This window comes from Lathamus discolor, unplaced genomic scaffold (assembly GCF_037157495.1).
Source record: "Lathamus discolor isolate bLatDis1 unplaced genomic scaffold, bLatDis1.hap1 Scaffold_52, whole genome shotgun sequence".
Taxonomy (NCBI): Eukaryota; Metazoa; Chordata; class Aves; order Psittaciformes; family Psittacidae; genus Lathamus; species Lathamus discolor.
Window position 1 is genome coordinate 15,355 of NW_027069377.1, and position 18,820 is coordinate 34,174.

The 18,820-nt window shown below is 56.8% G+C and overlaps 3 protein-coding genes and 1 long non-coding RNA gene across 15 annotated transcripts in view; 3 read left to right on the forward strand and 1 right to left on the reverse strand.

The window, feature by feature from the left end:
• Positions 1-1,680, forward strand: LOC136006665 (uncharacterized). The gene is made up of 2 exons (XR_010609227.1): positions 1-205; positions 1,128-1,680. It is a non-coding gene; the product is annotated as an uncharacterized LOC136006665 (long non-coding RNA).
• SLC27A1 (solute carrier family 27 member 1) overlaps positions 134-18,820 on the reverse strand; it is an 18,796-nt gene continuing 109 nt past the window's right edge. The window contains exons 2-16 of one of the 8 annotated variants that reach the window (XM_065664706.1): positions 17,666-17,956; positions 17,450-17,537; positions 15,852-17,273; positions 12,791-14,223; positions 8,604-8,998; positions 7,885-8,046; positions 6,860-6,929; positions 6,206-6,297; positions 5,989-6,098; positions 4,378-4,587; positions 3,540-3,666; positions 2,931-3,068; positions 1,821-1,985; positions 1,221-1,367; positions 134-757 (exon numbers count right to left, since the gene is read on the reverse strand). In XM_065664706.1, coding sequence (XP_065520778.1) covers positions 600-757; positions 1,221-1,367; positions 1,821-1,985; positions 2,931-3,068; positions 3,540-3,666; positions 4,378-4,587; positions 5,989-6,098; positions 6,206-6,297; positions 6,860-6,929; positions 7,885-8,046; positions 8,604-8,925 — 1,701 coding nt within the window. In that variant the 5' untranslated portion in view covers positions 8,926-8,998; positions 12,791-14,223; positions 15,852-17,273; positions 17,450-17,537; positions 17,666-17,956 and the 3' untranslated portion in view covers positions 134-599. Of the gene's footprint in view, positions 758-1,220; positions 1,368-1,820; positions 1,986-2,276; positions 2,415-2,930; positions 3,069-3,539; positions 3,667-4,377; positions 4,588-5,988; positions 6,099-6,205; positions 6,298-6,859; positions 6,930-7,884; positions 8,047-8,603; positions 8,999-11,530; positions 11,765-12,790; positions 14,224-15,851; positions 17,274-17,449; positions 17,957-18,300; positions 18,320-18,820 lie in introns of those variants that run through there. The other 7 variants (XM_065664704.1, XM_065664708.1, XM_065664707.1 and 4 more) reach the window with 7 other exon arrangements.
• On the forward strand, positions 12,594-15,407 carry NXNL1 (nucleoredoxin like 1). Its single transcript, XM_065664718.1, has 2 exons — positions 12,594-13,123; positions 13,989-15,407. The coding sequence occupies exons 1-2, from the start codon at positions 12,801-12,803 to the stop codon at positions 14,284-14,286; spliced, it is 621 nt and encodes a 206-aa protein (XP_065520790.1). The 5' UTR covers positions 12,594-12,800; the 3' UTR covers positions 14,287-15,407.
• GMIP (GEM interacting protein) overlaps positions 15,502-18,820 on the forward strand; it is an 18,003-nt gene continuing 14,684 nt past the window's right edge. For 4 of the 5 annotated variants that reach the window (XM_065664694.1, XM_065664695.1, XM_065664701.1 and 1 more), the window contains exons 1-2: positions 15,502-16,855; positions 17,813-17,950. In XM_065664694.1, the coding sequence (XP_065520766.1) occupies positions 16,651-16,855; positions 17,813-17,950 (343 nt within the window). In that variant the 5' untranslated portion in view covers positions 15,502-16,650. Of the gene's footprint in view, positions 16,856-17,812; positions 17,951-18,820 lie in introns of those variants that run through there. The other variant, XM_065664700.1, reaches the window with a different exon arrangement.

Consider the following 18,820-nt stretch of genomic DNA (forward strand, 5'->3'; position numbering starts at 1 on the left):
GGAAAGCGTCGCGTCGGAAGTGACGTCCCCAACGCGCGTCGCGTCGTTGCTTAGCAACCCGCGGCCTAAGCGGCCTCCCCGAGCCCCGGCCTCGCGTCCCATCGGCGGCGGGGAGGAAGGAGGCGGAAGCGGGCAGAGCTCAGGCGGCTTTACTCCGGTACCCGCTCGTCCTCGGACCGACTGCGAGCCCTCCGCAAGGCCTCAGGTGAACGCCGGAGGTGGGGGGGGGGCTGCTCCCTGCGCACCCACTCCATGTGCTCCCCTCCCTAAGGGGTGGTTAAAACGCGGCCTGAGGCCAACGAGGTTAAAAAGGGGCTAAAAAGGGGTTAAAAAGGGGGTAAAAAGGGGGTAAAGTGAAGCCCCCCCCCCCCCCCTCCACTGGCACCTCGGTCAATAAATAGGGCCCTGGCCCTCCTCCCTACGCTGCTGTGGTTACAACACGCTCTCTAGAGGCATTGGGGCGGGTTAAGGGGCTGTGAGCACCCAGGGAGGGAGCATGGGGCCGGGTTAAGGTGCTTGAGAGGCAGGCGGACCTCACAGGGGTTCCTCTCCGCTTAGGCAGCTTTGCCCCCTTCCAAAAGGGCTGAATCCAAAGGGGCTCATAGAGCAGCTTTCCCGGCCCGGATCCGTTCGTAAAGGGATTCATCCAGAGGCACGTATTTGCCCAGCTTTAGATCCAGGAAATACAAGCGATCCGAGGTTTGGTGCGGGTCGAATCCCTCCATCTGTAAGCGGGTTTTCTGGATCTTAAACGTACCTTCGGGAAGAGGGAGAGAGAACGGGGTCAGATCCATGGCACCAGGGTGAGGAGAACGCGGGGTTCACCCTGAAAGAGGGGAAGTTCAGGCTGGATCTAAGGGAACTCCTCCCTAGGAGGCACTGGAATGGGTTGCCCAAAGTAGAGGTGAATGCTCCATCCCTGGCTGTGCCCAAGGCCAGGCTTGGAGCAAGCTGCTCCAGTGGAAGGCAGCCCTGCCTGTGGCATGGGGTTGGAACTGGATGAGCTTTAAGGTCCCTTCCACCCAACCCCATTCCATGATTCCATGATCTTTCCTCTAAAGGCCTGGCACTCGCTCCTTTCTTGGTTTAAAGAACTCAACCCCCATCACTGTGTCTCCTAATGGCAGGAATACACCCGATCTCCTCCACGTTGGGATGTGGAAATGCTTCCAAGCTCCCTTTGGGATGCGCAGGTCCCTGGAGAAGCGGATCATGGATACCTGTGGTGTCAACCTGGGGTAGGAGCCGGAGGAAGATGGGCCGGGCGTAGGGAGGCAGCACCTTCTGCAGCTCCTGGTAGAGGACGTTGGGGCTGACCTTAGCTTGGGGATCTGCAATAGCTGCCATCCCAGCTTTGCCTTCCACGCCTGGAATAGAAGAGCAGGGATTGAGTGGGGAAAGCTTCCACAGAGGCAAGCACAGGCCGGGCTTCCTCAAGGTGAAAGGCAGAGGAAGCCCCAATGAAGGGCCAAAGTGTGCTCAGCCCCGTCCTTGTCCCTCCTCAACCCCCATTCCTGGATGGGAATGCGATCCTTGAGGATTCAGGGGCCCGCACATGCGTCGAAAGGGCTCTTCACACCAAGAGCTCCTGCAAAGCTCCCGAATCTTCCTATTTTGAAGGTACAAATCAAGACTGTGCCACTGGATTCCTACTGCTTGGAATAAACGTGTCCAACTGCACCCCTTGACTTTATCATTGGGGCGGGGAGGGTGCTGGGGACCGATTCCCACCCATTCTGATGCCAATCTGGTGGCTTTGCCTCTTGTTTCCTTCCCTCCCTCAACCCCAAGAGCCCCCCACCTTGAACCCAACCTCACACCTGGGACCTCCACTCCATACACGGCCACATCCGTCTGGTTGAGGACGCGGCTCAAGGTCCCTTCCACCTCGGTGGTGGAGACGTTCTCCCCGCGCCATCGGAAGGTGTCCCCGCTGCGGTCTCTGAAGTACATGTACCCCAGGTCATCCATCACCAAAACGTCTCCTGGGAAGGGCAGAGCAGGCACCAAAAACCCCACCTCAGGACTCAAGGTCATAGCGCTCGGGGCTGCCCCACCGCCCTCTGCTCAGCGCTCTGCTGTTGGCTACCAGCACCACCCATGTCCATGTTACAGCAGGGGGGGAAAGGACAGGGTTTGACCCTCTTTGAAGGCACAGCTCCAGGTTGGGCAGAGAAGAGATTCAGAGCAGCCCAAGGAGAAGGACTTGGGGGTGTTGGGTGATGAGAAGCTGCACATGAGCCAGGTTCAGTGCGTGCTCGAGCCCAGAAACCAACCGTATCCTGGGCTGCATCAACAGGAGCGTGACCTGCAGGTCCAAGGAGGTGATCCTGCCCCTCTGCTCTGCTCTTGTGAGACCTCACTTGGAGCATTGTGTGCAGTTCTGGTGTCCTCAACATAAAAAGGGCATGGAACTGTTGGAACAAGTCCAGAGGAGGCCATGAGGATGATCAGGGGCTGGAGCACCTCCCGTATGAAGACAGGCTGAGGAAGTTGGGGCTGTTCAGCCTGGAGCAGAGAAGGCTGCGTGGAGACCTCAGAGCAGCCTTCCAGTACCTGAAGGGGGCCTATAGGGATGCTGGGGATGGATTCTTCATTAGGGACTGTAGTGACAGGACAAGGGGTAACGGGTTAAAACTGAAACAGGGGAAGTTTAGATTGGATCCAAGGAGGAAATTCTTTCCTGTGAGGGTGCTGAGGCACTGGAATGGGTTGCCCAGGGAGGTTGTGAGTGCTCCATCCCTGGCAGTGTTCAAGGCCAGGTTGGATGAAGCCTTGTGTGGGATGGTTTAGTGAGAGGTGTCCCTGCACCATGGCAGGGGGGTTGGAACTGGATGATCTTGAGGTCCTTTCCAACCCAAAGCATTCCATGATTCTATGAAATCCCAGATTAAGGTGCATGGAGAGCTGGGAATGCCAGCAGCGTGTACCGGACAGGTAGGCCTGGTCTCCTTTGCGAAGCACGTTGGAAGCAATCTTCTTGCTGGTGGCACTCTGGTTGACGTAGCCGTCGAAGCGGCGCAGGGGATCCTGCTGGTTGATCTGGCCCACGAGCAATCCCGGCTCTCCTGCAGGGAACAGGATCAACAGAGGTGGCACCAACCTTGCCCGACGAGCTCCGCTTTGGCCACGCCAAGGGATGTTCGGGTGCTGAACTCATCCGGCTTTGGAGGAGAGAGCTGGAAGTGAAAACCTGGGGGTGACACAAGAAACCCCTTAAGCCAGGCACTGTCAACACGCTGGAGGGAAGGGATGGATCCAAAGGGACCTGGAATGCTGGAGAGGTGGGAACCTCATGGAGTTCAGCAAGGCCAAGGGCAAAGTCCTGCTTCCCAAGCACACAGGCTGAGGAGAATTGCCCCATCCCTGGCAGTGTTCAAGGCCAGGTTGGATGGGCCTTGGAGCAACCTGCTCTAGTGGAAGGTGTCCCTGCCCATGGAGACTGGATGAGCTTTAAGGTCCCTTCCCAAGCCATTCCATGATCCTGTGGTTATTTTAGCACAAAGCCCCAGGACTGATGGGGTTGGGTTGATGCTCACCTGGGCGACAGGGAATACAGAGCCCCTGGGAATCCCGGATCAGCTCCATCGTGTCCTCGTTGACCTTCACCAACCGAATGGGATAAACGCCGGGCAAAATCCGACTGTTGAAACCACAAGCCCCAACCTTTGGAAAGACGGGAAAGAACCCAAAAGGCTTAAAGAGAACAAGCTTGGGGCTTGCCAGGAGGATGGAGCCAGGAGGGGGCTGCGCTCTGCTCCCAAGGGATGGAGCGGAGAGAAGGCTGCGTGGAGACCTCAGAGCAGCCTCCCAGTATCTGAAGGGAGGCTATAGGGATGCTGGGGAGGGACTCTTCATCAGGGACTGTAGTGACAGGACAAGGGGTAACGGGTTCAAACTGAAACAGGGGAAGTTTAGATTGGATCCAAGGAGGAAATTCTTTCCTGTGAGGGTGCTGAGGCACTGGAATGGGTTGCCCGGGGAGGTTGTGAGTGCTCCATCCCTGGCAGTGTTCAAAGCCAGGCTGGACGAAGCCTTGGGTGGGATGGTTTAGTGTGAGGTGTCCCTGCCCGTGGCAGGGGAGTTGGAACCGGATGATCTTGAGGTCCTTTCCAACCCTAACTATTCTATGACAAGAGGAAACGGGCCTCAAGCTGTACCGGGGGAGGTTTAGGTAGAGATTTGGAACAATTCCTTCCCCAGAGGGTGCTCAGGCACTGGAATGGGCCTGAGCATCACAAACCACGTAGCCAAGGCCCTCGATGGCATGGGTTAAGTTTGGCCTTGGCAATGTTGGATAACGGTTGGAGCGGATGAGCTTAAAGCTCTTTTCCAACCTGCTTCAGCCCAGGATTCCCTGCTTCCCTCCCTCCTCACCTTCCCATCCAGGTTGGCGATGCTGCAGTTGCACTCGGTGGCCCCGTAGAACTCTCCAATCTGCTTGATGCGGAAGCGCTTGGTGAAGTCCTCCCAGATGCTGGGTCTGAGGCCGTTGCCCACGGCCAGGCGCACGCAGTGCTGAGCTTCTGCCTCGCGGACGGGCTGGTTCAGGAGGTACCTGCAGATCTCCCCGATGTACTGAATGATCTGAAGCAGCAAAGACAAGAACGGGGCTCAGGCTTCAGGTGAGCCAAGAGCAAGGTGCCCACGAAGCCCCCGGTGGGGAGTGCACCTCGTGGACCTGGACATCCGGGAGCGGTTGTGAGTTCAAGGAGGGGGGATTTGTTGCCACAAGAGAAATAAGCCAAGGTAAAAGGGGTCCTGCCCTCTGGAATCCATCCAGGAGGGACCCCTTCAGCACGGATAAAGCTGTTTGGACCCAGGAGAAGCCTCATGCTGCGGGAGACACATGGAAAGACCTCTAGGAAGATGAGGGGCATGAGCTGGTCAGGCATGAACTCAGAGCTTGACGCAGCAAAACGCAGAGTGGAGATCCAGTTACAGGCTCTAAATAGTGCTGCGGGTGGGGAGGGCAGGAAAACCAGCAGGGAGGAGAAAGAGCTGCTTAAATTAGAAGGTAATGGACACAAATAGGTGTTTACTGGGGATGAAGTGCCAAGAGATCCCTCTGCAGATCTTCCCAACGTGGATAAACCAGGAAAAACAGCAGGGAGGAGAAAGAGCTGCTTAAATTAGAAGGTAATGGACACAAATAGGTGTTTACTGGGGATGAAGTGCCAAGAGATTCCTCTGCAGATCCTCCCAACGTGGATAAACCCTGGCAGTGCTTTCCTGCAGCAGGGAGGGATGCAAACATGGGGTTTAGAAGCTGGTCTTGACAACTTGACAGAGAGGAAGCAGGAGGAGGTGTTGGAGGTTGGCTGCCTGGGCTTTACTAAAGCCCTTGACGCTGTTTCCCACAGGATTCTCCCTGGAGAAACTGGCTGCTCATGGCTTGGATGGGGAAAAGAATGGCTGGATGGCCAAAGCGTGGTGGGGAACGGAGTTAAAGCCCGTTGGTGGCTGGTCACAAGCCTTGTGAGGAGCAGCAAAAGGAACTGGGGGTGTTTAGCCTGGAGAAAGGGAGGCTCAGGGGAGACCTTCTTGCTCTCTGCAACTGCCTGGAAGGTGGGGATTGGTCTCTTCTCCCAAGGAACAAGGGACAGGAGAAGAGGAAATGCCCAAGTTGTGCCCAGGGAGGGTTAGGTGGGATATCAGGAGCAATTCCTTCACCCAAAGGCTTGTCAAGCACAGCCTGCCCGGGGCAGTGGTGCAGTCACCACCCCTGGAGGGGTTTAAGAGGCATGTGGACACAGCGCTGAGGGACACGGTGGAGCGGTGGAGTTGGCAGTTTGTGGGGACTCAATGATCTTAAAAGGTCTTTTCCAACCACAACGATTCCAGGCTGGATGAACGACCTTTCCTAAGTCCCCCCCGCCTCAAGCAGCGGTGGCAACGTGAAGACGTCACGGTGCAGGCACCAACAAGGGGCAAGGAAGTATCTGGAGAGGAAGGATTAAGCAGTGGCCCCATCAGTGGGGCCCTCACCGTGCATCTGTACTTCACGCAGTCATCCCAGAAGCGAGTGGCTGAGAACTTCTTCCTGATCACCACGGTGAGGCCGTGGATGAGGCACTGCCCGATTCCCATGATGTTCCCTGGAGCACAAGGAGCGCGTTGTTAGCACCCCCTTCGCTCCCAAGGAAGCTTCACCTCTGCTGAGGAGGAGGAGGAGGAAGAGGAGGAGGAGGAGGCTGCTGCTTACCTGCAGAATGGTAGAGGGGGAGGCAGTTGTAGAGGACATCGTCCGGGTGCATTTTGTAAGCGTAGTAACCAAAGGCAGCGATGCGGTAATACCTGCAAGAGCACAGCACAGGCTAAGGGACGTGGAGCTGCGGGAGCAGGGCCAGAGGAGGCCATGGAGCTGCTGCGAGGGCTGGAGCATCCCTGCTCTGGAGCCAGGCTGAGAGAGCTGGGCTGGGGCAGCCTGGAGAAGAGAAGGGTCCTTAAGGGGAGACCTTAGAGCAGCTTCAGTGCCTAAAGGGGGTCCAGGAAACCTGGAGAGGGGCTTTGGATGAGGGATGCAGGGACAGGACCAGGGGAATGGCTTTAACCTGGCAGAGGGGAGATGGAGATGGGATCTTAGGCAGAAGCTCTTCCCCATGAGGGCGGTGGGATACTGGGATGTGTTGAATGGTAAAGGTTTGGCTGAACCATCCCTGTTCAAGGCCAGGCTGGACACAGGGGCTTGGAGCAAGCTGCTCCAGTGGAAGGTGTCCCTGTCCACGGCAGGGGGTTGGAGCCGGAGGAGCTTTAAGGTCCCTTCCAACCCAACCCAGGCTGGGGTTTGATGATTCTAAGTGACTGAGACAGGCAAAGCTCTGGGGTTCATGGTGTGAAATGAACCTGTGGTCCTCACCTGCTGTGCACCACAATGGCAGCTTTGGGCATTCCTGTTGTTCCTGAAGTGTAGATATAGAAGAGCCGATCTAGAAGAATGGAAACAGGCATCGGAGTGTTCTCAACTGCCTAAAGACATCCCCACAGCCTCTGGTTTATGGTTTGGGCTTTGTTCACAGCGGCTGAGGAACAGCTTTGAGATGGTGACAGACACAGAGCTGCAGCCTGAGGGACAACCTGCACGTTGTCCATAGCAGCAGCTACAGGAACGTGTACAAGGAGTCTGCAGAGCTCCAAGGACACAGCTTCTATCCCTTCACACAAGTTGTCCTGGGACTAGATCAGCTCCTCCAGGTCCAACTCTCATTCCAAATCAATCAAGGAGGTAATCTGAACCTGGGGCTGCTGGTAGGGCAGGTATCCAGTGATTAAAATACATAACCTAAAGGAAAAGCCTCTTTAGCAGCATCATTCCTCCTACTGTAAAGGAAGGACCAAAGTGAGGCTCATGCCTCAGCGCTCGTAGTCTGAAATCCAGCCTGGAGGCCACGTAGCATCTTCTCTCTCCTGAATCCCAACCCCATCCATGCTCCTCTTTGCCACAAGCCAGGAAAGATGTCCATGGCCCATGAGCTGGGAAAGATGCCCATGGCCCATGAGCTGGGAAAGATGTTCATTCCCCCATTGTGGGGGAAGGCAATGGGGGCTCTTAAATGCTAGAGATGAACTGCCAGCACACTGCCTGCTTCACCCCACACGCATCCCTGCTCCCTTGCCACAGCAGGGTTTCCTTTGGGAAGGCACCAATCTCCCTCCTTCAGGTACTGTAAAGCTTGGGAGGTGCAGAGAATGAGAAACTCAACCCAGAGCCCCCTGGAACCAGGATTTGGGGTTTGTGTCCTCTTTTTTCCCCCCTTTCCTTTCTTCTCTTGGTGAGTCCAAACTGGGTGGATTTAATCCCTGCACCTTGCTGTCTCCTGGCTTTGCTGTCACCTGGACCAGCTCTCACCCCCATGACACTGACAATGAAAAGGCCTTCATTACCATCTAAACCTTTGCCTGGAATCTGAGCTGGGGCTGACTTGGAAGCAGTGCTCAGGAGAGGATCGAGATGTCTGGTCTCCACAGGAACAAGAGCTGGGTTATAGTCACCAGAGCAGAACTTGGCCATGTTCTTCCCCAGCATCCCGTTCACTTCAGATATTGCTGCAAGACAAAGGAAGTCACTTTTGCAACACACAGAACGCTCCAGGCGGTGGCAAAAATAACCTGGACAGCATCTGCTTGTGCCCCAGAGCCACAGATAAAGGGGGTGACAAGAAAGCTGGAGAGGGGCTTTGGACAAGGGATGCAGGGACGGGACGAGGGGAATGGCTTTAACCTGGCAGAGGGGAGATGGAGATGGGATCTTAGGCAGAAGCTCTTCCCCGTGAGGGTGGTGGGACACTGGGATGGGTTGAATGGAGAAGGTTTGGATGCCCCATCCCTGTTCAAGGCCAGGTTGGACACATGGGCTTGGAGCAAGCTGCTCCAGTGGAAGGGGTCCCTGCCCCTGGCAGGGGGTTGGGACTGGCTGAGCTTTAAGGTCCCTTCTACCCACCCCATCCCATGATCCTGCAAACACTTCCACCTTTTCCAGTCAGGACGTGCACCAACATCCCAAGCTTTCCATGCCTCCAGCTGCCTCTGGGGCTTTTGCTTCCTCGAGCTCTGCCTTATTCAACCCAAGAGCTCAGGAGCGAGCAGGCGGTTGAGTGACCCACCTGAGGACAGCTCCCCTCCGAAGACGACCGCTTTGGCCCCCGAGCTCCTCACGCAGTAAACCAGGGAATCCAGGCGCAGGTTGAAGTTGATGAGAGCCGCCTCGATGCCCACCTTTGCCATCCCCAGCCAGAGGCCAACGAACTCGGGGCGGCTCTCCATGAAGATGGCAATGACGTCCCCCACGCGGAAGCCTTGCTGGGAGCAGCAGTTAGCCACGGCGTTGGAATACTCCTCCAGCCTCCGGAAGCTCCATTGCTCCCCGGTGGCTTCGTAAATCAGGGCCACTTTGTCGGGGTGCCTGAGGACGACGTCCTGGAACATCTTGGGGACGGTGCTTTGGGCTTGCTGATGCTTTCGCAGCTTGTACTTGACCCGAACCAGCACCGAGAGGCCGCTGCAGCAAAGACAGAGCACAATGAGGGCGGTTTCCAGCAGTTGGGAAGGGCAGGATGCTCATCACCCCCTTGCCCATGGACAGCCAAAGCGTTACCCTGAAAATGGAGCTTCCCATCACTGCTGCTCTAAGGAAGACATTCGTGTTACGGCAAATAAAGAGGGTACTGCAACTGTTCTGGGGCTATAAACCACGGGGAATCCATCTTCACCGTGATGCCAGCTCGAACAAGCCCATTAAAGAGGGTAAATGACCTCTTTTAACCATATATTCCGCCATCCTAAAGGAAAAAGCCTTGGCGACCTTTTACCTCTACGGGAAGCAAACGTGCTTCATGCTGGGTTAGTCCGCAGTGGCTCCAAAAGCATGGAAAAGCCAAAGCCATCCTGCCCCTTTGATAACAAAGGGGCCTCAGCTTCCAGAAAGCAAAGGTTTCTCCTTTCCCTTGCAAGCAGGAGCATCCTCCCGCGGCTCCATCCCTGCCACAGGCCCGGGATGAAAGGAAGCCAGGCTGTTGGAATGCCACCATAATAGCTCCTCTCTAAGGTATCACCTATTAATCTAGAGCATAACCTATTATTATCACTCCTGTCAGTTAGCAAGCTGCTTGAAAGTCAGGGCAAGAATGGCCACGTGCCCGCTCAACGCGCGACCAAAGCCGACGGTGCCAAGGAGGCGGAGGTTTTCCTTCCATAATGTAGGGAATTTAGGCTTTGGGAATTTCGGCTCTCTGATTTACGGTCATTTGAAGCCTTCAAGGCAGCAGCCGTGAACCAAACCTCGACACCGCTCCAGCGGGATGCTAAGCTGCTGTCGGAACTTCCCTGCCTTCTGGGGGTGCATGGGCTATAACCCATGAGACTGAACGCATTCCACCCCGGAAACGAGGACAGCGGCAGGTCCGTGCGGGGTGTCCATGGCTCCCGTTTAATTCCCAGAAGCAGGCAGCATCTTCCCAGCATGCCGTTAGGAAGTTGTTGTGCTGGAAGGGCCTTGGCGAGCTCCTCAAAGGTCAGTGAATGCCAGCCCTTTGAAAGGACCGCAGCTCCCCGAGCTCAATGTCAAGTGCAAGGGGCTGGATGGAAGCCCCAGCGCAGGGGGAAGGGCATTCCGGCCCGGAGCTGCTGGCAACGGCCGGGCTTTTCCTGGGCCCCCGGTGCCAAGCAGGGAACAGAGGAGCCTTTCTCAGCGCTCTCAAAGGGCTTTCTTCCGGCCACCCCGTTATTCCCCGCCTGCCGGGCAATGGGGAGGAAGCGGCGCTTCAAAGGCACCGGCAGGCAATGGGGAAGCTGCCAACGGCAGGAATCCCTTGGGATCCTTTGGGATCCTTTGGAACTCTTTGGGATCCTTTGGAATTCTTTGGAATCCCTTGGAATCCCTTAGGATCATTTGGAATTCCTTGGAATCCTTTGGAATTCTTTGGAATCCCTTGGAATCATTTGGATTTCCTTGGAATCCCTTGGAATCCTTTGGAACTCTTTGGAATCCTTTGGAATCCCTTGGAATCCCTTAGGATCATTTGGAATCCCTTGGAATCCTTTGGAATTCTTTGGACTCCCTTGGAATCATTTTGAATCCCTTGGAATCTTTGGAATTCCTTGGAATCCTTTGGAATCCTTTGGAATTCTTTGGACTCCCTTAGAATCATTTGGAATCCCTTGGAATCCTTTGGAATTCTTTGGACTCCCTTGGAATCATTTTGAATCCCTTGGAATCTTTGGAATTCCTTGGAATCCTTTGGAATTCTTTGGAATCCCTTGGAATCATTTGGAATCCCTTGGAATCCTTTGGAATTCTTTGAAATCCCTTGGAATTCATTGGAATCCCTTGGAATCCTTTGGATTTCCTTGGAATCCTTTGGAATCATTAGGAATCCCTTGGAATACTTTGGAATTCTTTGGAATCCCTTGGAATCATTTGGAATCCCTTGGAATCCTTTGGAATTCTTTGAAATCCCTTGGAATTCATTGGAATCCCTTGGAATCCTTTGGATTTCCTTGGAATCCTTTGGAATCATTAGGAATCCCTTGGAATACTTTGGAATTCTTTGGAATCCCTTGGAATCCTTTGGAATCCCTTAGGATCATTTGGAATTCCTTGGAATCCTTTGAAATTCTTTGGAATCCCTTGGAATCCTTTGGAATCCATTGGAATCCCTTGGAATCCTTTGGATTTCCTTGGAATCCCTTGGAATCCTTTGGAATTCTTTGGAATCACTTGCAATTCTTTGGAATAATTTGGAATCCCTTGGAATCCTTTGGAATCCTTTGGAATCCCTTGGAATCCTTTGGAATCCCTTGGAATCCCTTAGGATCATTTGGAATCCCTTGGAATCCTTTGGAATCCCTTGGAATCCCTTGGATGAGCCCCCCGGAGCCACGGCTTGAAGCCGGCCCTAAGCGGCCCTTCCACCCCCCCCCCCACCCCCCCGCAGCTCCCTCCACGGCCGAGCCTTAACCCCGCAGCTGAGGCCCTCGGCCGGGGCCCCGGTGCGCGGCGGGCCGGGAAGGGGCCCCCGGGGGCAGCACTCACAAGAGGTCCCGCGGAGCCGTCCTGTAGAGCAGCCGCAGCAGGCGCCAGCCCCCGCCGGCCAGGCAGAGCCCGAGCGTGGCCGCCAGGCTCCATGGCCACGGGGCGCCGAGGAAGCGCAGCAGCCCCAAGGAGCCGAGCGAGGCCGCGCAGAGCCCGGCCGGGTGCATGCTGCGGACGGCAGCGCCCCAAGGCCCGCGGCCGCCCCGACTCCAGGCCCCGGCTCCTCCAGGCCCCGGCACCGTCGGCTCCGGCGCCCGCTCCCGCCGCGGCAGGCTGAGGTGAAGCCCCGCCTCCTCCCCGCCGAGGGGCGGGGCAGCGGGGAAAAGCAACATCTTATTGGTAGAGGGCGGGGTTGGTGGATTCGGATTGGTCGAGAGGGAGTGACGGTGGGAACGCCCCTTGGGCGGTACCAAGGCTCGCTCCGCCCCCCCGGGGCCGGTGCCCGAGGGGCGCTGAGGGGGGGGGGGGGGGACCGGAGGGGATGGGATGGGATGGGGATGGGATGGGGATGGGGTGGGGATGGGGATGGGGATGGGGATGGGGTGGGGATGGGGTGGGGATGGGATGGGGATGGGGATGGGGATGGGGTGGGGATGGGATGGGGTGGGGATGGGATGGGGATGGGGATGGGGATGGGGATGGGGATGGGGATGGGATGGGACGGGGATGGGGATGGGGATGGGGATGGGATGGGGATGGGGATGGGATGGGATGGGGATGGGGATGGGATTGGGATGGGGATGGGATTGGGATGGGGATGGGGATGGGGATGGGGATGGGGTGGGGATGGGGATGTCCGTACCGGAACCGACTTGGACCCTATGGCACCGGGCCCCATAACCGGGTCCCTCACTGTTGTGTCCCCCCCAGATTCCACTGCACCAAAACCCGATAACCAGATCCCTCACGGTCGTCCCCCCCTCAAGATCCCACTGCACCGGAACCCTATAATCGCGTCCCTCACATCCCCCCCCCCCCCCCAGATCCCACTGCACCGGAACCCCATAACCGGGTCCCTCACGTCCCCCCCCCCCAGATCCCACTGCACCGGGACCCCATAACCGGGTCCCTCACGTCCCCCCCCAGATCCCACTGCACCGGAACCCCATAACCGCGTCCCTCAGAGCCCCGACGGCCCCCCCCCCCATCCCGGGCCCGGCTCTGACCTCCCCTTTTAAGCCGCTTTAGCTCCTGATCCTCGCTCATTAATAGCCGGGACCTGCAGCGGGCTCCGCATCCCCCCCATCCCCTTGCCCTCACCGCTCTGCCCATGGCCGCCCTCTTCACCGGCAAGGTCCTGATGGCCAACCGGGAACGGGACGAGGTGGAAACGGAGCGGGAGCTGCACCGGGCGCTGGACAACAAGATCCTGCTGCTCTACTTCGGTTCCGCGCAGTGTCCGCGCTGCCGCCGCTTCGCTCCGCTCCTCAAGGACTTCTTCTTGCGCCTCACGGATGAGTTCTACGTGGAGCGAGCCTCGCAGCTCGGCCTGGTTTACGTGTCCCGGGATGAGACGGAGGAGCAGCGGAGCGCGTTCCTGCGGGCCATGCCCGAGCGCTGGCTCGCCCTCCCCTTCGGGGATGCCTTCGGCAGGTACCTGGGTAGAGCCCGTTTCCATCCCCGTGCTTTTCCCTTCTCTTCTATGGATGGGCAGAAGCGCAAAGCTCTTTGGCTGCGCCTCTTCCTAAAGGAGAAACGTTTCCCCTCTGCTTCCCCCCCCCACACCGGGCTTTTGCTGGTACGGAATTCCCGTTTTATGGCATTCCTCGAGAGGCCCCGGTGGGGAGGACGCGTGGTGGGGAGCATGGATGCGGCCGGGCGGGCTGGAAGCGTGTTTCCTGTAACCCCGACAAGGACAAGCTGCAGTGAACAGTGGGAATTATCCCTGGCTCCTTCTGAAGGCAAACAGGAGGATGTAAACGTTTAAGTGCCTTGGGGCTCTTTAAGTGCTGCTCCGTTAAATCAGCTCCCTGCAGCCAGCCCATATCCCCAGGGGCTGATGCCCAGATCCCTTTCCCCTTATCCCAGCCCCACAGAGCTCCCCATTAGGCTCAGTTACCAGGGGTGGGCAAACGAGTGGGTGATAGTCAGCAAAGAGGCCCCATATAGCCAGGATGCCCATGCGAGTCCTATTGGATGGTGAGGATGAGGAGCAGGGAGGATGAGGAGTAGGGAGGATGAGGAGCAGGGAGGATGAGGAGTAGGGAGGATGTGGAGCAGGGAGGATGAGGAGCAGCGAAGATGAGGAGCAGGGAGGATGAGGAGCAGCGAGGATGAGGAGCAGGGAGGATGAGGATGAGGAGCAGCAAAGATGAGGAGCAGGGAGGATGAGGAGCAGGGAGGATGAGGAGCAGGGAGGATGAGGAGCAGGGAGGATGAGGATGAGGAGCAGCGAGGATGAGGAGCAGCAATCCGGTCCCCTTCCCCATTTGAGGCTCGTTCCCCCTTTGCCTTGCAGGGAGCTGGAGCTGCGCTTCGCCGTCTCCGAGGTGCCAGCCGTGGTGGTGCTGAAGCCAAACGGGGAGGTGATCGTCGGGAATGCCGTGGAGGAGATCCGGAGCATGGGCCCCGCTTGCTTCCGGAACTGGCAGGAGGCTGCCGAGCTGGTGGACAGGAATTTTCTCCTGGCAGAGGATTCGGATAAGCGGAGCAGGAGAAGCATCACGGACCCCATCCGCCGCCTCAAGTACAAACTGGACAAGAAGATGGAGGCAAAGAACAAGGAAAGGAAAGAGGAAGGTGAAGACTTGGATTAGGGGCTCAAAGAAGGGGCTGATGCCCCTATCCAGCATCTCCAGGGCAGCAACATCTGCATCCACCTAGGACCTGGGGGGGGAAAAACCTCACCCCATGATCTTTGTCATTTATCTACCAAAAAAACGAGAAGAAAAGTAACTGCGAAAGACCAGAATTTGGGGAATAACTCACTAAACAGCTCAAAATGGGAATCCATAGAGGCATGGAATGGGGTGGGTTGGAAGGGAACTTAAAGCTTCTCCTCCAGTTCCAACCCCTGCACCTTCCATAGAGCAGCTTGCTCCAAGCTGGCCTTGAACACTGCCAGGGATGGGGCATCCAAACCTTCTCCATTCAACCCATCCCAGTGTCCCCAGCGAAGAGCTTCAGCCTAAGATCCCGTCTCCATCTCCCCTCTGCCAGGTTCAAGCCATTCCCCTTATCCTGTCCCTGCATCCCTCATCCCAAGCCCCTCTCTCCAGGTTCCCTGCAGCCCCTTTAGGCACTGGAGCTGCTCTAAGGTCTCCCCTTAAGGAGTCTTCTCCAGGCTGGACCAGCCCAGCTCTTTCACCCAGCAAGTCCTACAGGGAAGAAATCCCCTCATCCAAACGCTCCGGAGGGACTTGGCTTTAGGCCGAAGAAGCCGGGCGCATCCTTGGGGATGCTCCATGCAGGGATGCTGGGCAAAAAGGCCCAAAGAAACCCAAAAGTGCTTTCAGGTGACAGAGCTGCTGGAGGAGGGAGGCTGCGCACTGATGGGCACGAGGGGAACCCTACCCAAAGGGGGTTGCAAGGATGCTGGGGAGGGACCTGCATCAGGGATAGGCCAAGGGGTGATGGGTTCGGACTGAAACAGGGAAGTTCAGCTTGGAGATAGGGAAGTTGTGCCCTGGGAGGGTGCTGGGACACTGGGATGGGTTGCCCAGGGAAGTGGTGAATGCCCCATCCCAGCAGTATTCCGGTCAGAGCCTTGGGTGCCATGGGCTAGGGTGAAGCATCCCTGCCTATGGCAGGGGGTTGGGACTGGATCATCTTAAGCTCCTTTCCAACCCCAACCATGCCACAATTCCACGTTTAACAAGGACTTTCACCAGACTTCCCCATTTCGGTTTAACCATATTAAATATTTAACCGTATTTAATCATATTTTCCTATTTTAAACCCCAAAGTTGCCCTTCCCTTGCTTCTTGTGTGGCAGAACAACAGGCCAAGGAAGGCACATGGAGCAGTTGGGAACAGGGAACCTGCCAGCACCGGAAAAGTGCCATCACCACCAAGAGCATCAATGCTTTAGTTCCTCCTCTTGATTTCCCAATGAAAGAAGCCAGGAAAGACAAACCCAGGAGCCCCTTTGCAGCCTATGGAGCGAACATTCCCATTGCGCCCTGTGAGGAGCAGGAAAACCAGCCCCGACCCTCTCACTGGCGATGGAAACCTTCCCGACGGATGCACTGCGGCGGTGCTGAGATGCTCAGCTCTGCTTTCATGCGTGGGGCTGCTTATTTAGGACCTAGACCAAAGGGTTGGGTGCTTAGGGCATCCTTTAGCGCCGATAATAGTGGATATATGCACTTTGCTGCTTTACCTTGGTGCTGCGTCCCACCACCTCCTCGCAAAGGCTGGAAACCACGGAGCATTCCAGGCTGGTGGAATTCTGTCAGGGATTCAGGTGTTCAGACAGCAGAGGGTTAATGGAAGCAGGCCTGATCCCGTAGGAAGCCTGGGAAGGGAGTAATTGCACAGCTCCCAAGAGGAATGCGGAAAATCCAGCCCTCATCCCACACAGAGCCCCAAGGCAACCAGCAGGGATTTGGAGCCCGGGATACGGGGAACGGCTCCGTTTCTGGGTTCCCCCAGCAAATCCCATAGGATAAACCAAAGGATTTCCCAGCAGAGGTGATGGCTTTTTCCCTGTGTGTGCTTTAGCCGAGGAAGGACAAGGAAGGAGATGGAAGAGATTCCCTGCCCTATCCCAACGTTTTGACTTGCAAATGGCAAAGAAGGGAGACCAAGACGGAACGCGGCGCTGTTGCATACGGATAGCTGGGCCTTGGGTTTGATGTCCAAGCCTTGCTGAGGGAAAGGGTCCTAAACTTGGGGTTCCATTCCATGGAAAAGGTGGGAAGACTCCTGATCATTCCACCAGGATTCCACTCGCCTGAATGAGGAAATAAAGGCTGAGAGGGTGAGAATTCCTCTTCTTGGAGCGTTTTGCCTTGCGTTTCCAGTGGTGGTTGCAGGATGCTGCTTCTCCTCCTTCCAACAAGGAGGAATCCTGCCCATGGCTTGCAGGACACCAGGGACATGCACCCAAAAACATAACCGGAGCACCCAGCTCACCCACCGGCCTTGGGAGCGCTCGGCACTGGGTGCTCCCCATTGCCATGAACGGGCCGGGAGCCTGGGATAGCACTGGGAGCACTTGGAATGCCGGCGGATCATCAAGGAGATGCTTCCCAACCGGCTCCAAGCCCATGCAGAGCCCCGGAGACGGAGGTGGGCCCATGGACCTCGCGATGCTCCACATCACCGAGCACCTGAGGAGCATCGACCGGAGATGCGGGCACCTCCGTGAGCTCTGCCATAGGGGTGAGTAGGGACCAACCTGCCCCTTGGCTCGCGGATGGGGGTCAGCAGGAGGTATCCGAAGCGATGGGTTTAGATGGGTCTCGCTTCGCTCCGCACAGGCAGCTCATTGGGCAAACACCTCCTCCCGCATCCCTACATGAAGGCTCCCATCTGAGCGCCCACGTCTCCACCAAAAGCAATGCCAAACCCCTTCAAGTGTCGCCCACAGCACCCGCAATTCCTCACCGGATCCCTTTAGGAAAACCGGGATTCCTCCCCGGGAAGGCATCCAAAGGGATCAGGGAGAGCCTTGAGCTGGTGATGCTCGGGGTGGAGGTGGGAGCCCAAGCACGCGCCTTCCTTTTCCCCATCTCTCTCCTCCTTTTTTTCCTGGGATACCTTCCGTACCTACGCAACATTCCCCAGGCTGGAGAGTAAGCTGGGAATGAAGGATCCCAGTTATTCCAGGCCCATAGAGCTCATAGAGCACAGCAGCAGCAAAACCCCTTCAACTGCTTGCTGCAACAAGGGACCTCCTGCAGGAGCCATCCTTTCCGTGGCATCCGGAATTCCCTCTGATCCCGGTCTCCCATGGCCACGGGGATTTTGCCTTACCCCAGCCAAGCTGGATCGGTCCCAAATGATCCTGCTTCTCCCAGCATCTTCCCCACTGCTCAGGCTTCTTCCCCTTGGACATCAGCACCTTTGGGTGCAGAGGCACAAAGACACACGCGATGGATGCTCCTGCACTGGGGGGACATGGATGGCTTGGGCTCATAGCGGGGAACCGTGGAGCCATGGGGAGGGTTAAAGAGTGGGCAATACCCGCACCCATCCCATTGATGCGCGGGGGGGTTCTCTGCCTGTTGGGGGTCATGGGTGTTTCACCCACAGCGCCGGGGCTGTTGGTGCCTGTTGGGAGGTGCTGTGGGGTGTTCAATGGAAAGCAATCGTCGCCTTTCCCTTCCTTCCTCTTAGGAGAAGCTCATTCAGCCCCTGTCGAAGCCAAAGCGGCCGAGTTGCTGCGCTCCATCTCCTCCTTCCTGAGCTTGTGCCCCGCCGTGCCCGCCGGTGCCATCCGTGCTGCTGTGGCATCGCTCCTCGCCAGCATCAAGGGTAAGGCTTAGAGAACCCAACGAGTGCCGTGGTTATTGCCCTCTGCTCGCAGGGGACGGGTGCCAAGGGCAGGGGCATCTTCCATAGAGCGGCTTGCTCCAAACCCAGCCTTGAACGCTGCCAGGGATGGGGTATCCAAACCTTCCCCATTCAACCCATCCCAGGGCCTCAGCACCCTCGCAATAAAGAGCTGCTTCCTTATGTCTAACTTATTCTTCCCCCAAGCAAAGAGATGGGGAGCAGTGGCTCAGGCGAGGTGCTCCTTTCCCTCCTTCCATCCCCAACCGTATCCTGGGCTGCATCAACAGGAGGTGATCCTGCCCCTCTGCTCTGCTCTTGTGAGACCTCACCTGGAGCATTGTGTGCAGTTCTGGTGTCCTCAACATAAAAAGGGCATGGAACTGTTGGAACAAGTCCAGAGGAGGCCACGAGGATGATCAGGGGCTGGAGCACCTCCCGTATGAAGACAGGCTGAGGAAGTTGGGGCTGTTCAGCCTGGAGAAGAGAAGGCTGCGTGGAGACCTCAGAGCAGCCTTCCAGTACCTGAAGGGGGCCTATAGGGATGCTGGGGATGGATTCTTCATCAGGGACTGCAGTTACAAGGGGTAACGGGTTCAAACTGAAACAGGGGAAGTTTAGATTGGATCTAAGGAGGAAATTCTTTCCTGTGAGGGTGCTGAGGCACTGGAATGGGTTGCCCAGGGAGGTTGTGAGTGCTCCATCCCTGGCGGTGCTCAAGGCCAGGTTGGATGAAGCCTTGTGTGGGATGGTTTAGTGTGAGGTGTCCCTGTCCATGGCAGGGGGGTTGGAACTGGATGATCTTGAGGTCCTTTCCAACCCGAACTATTCTATGGTTCTATTGATTCCAAG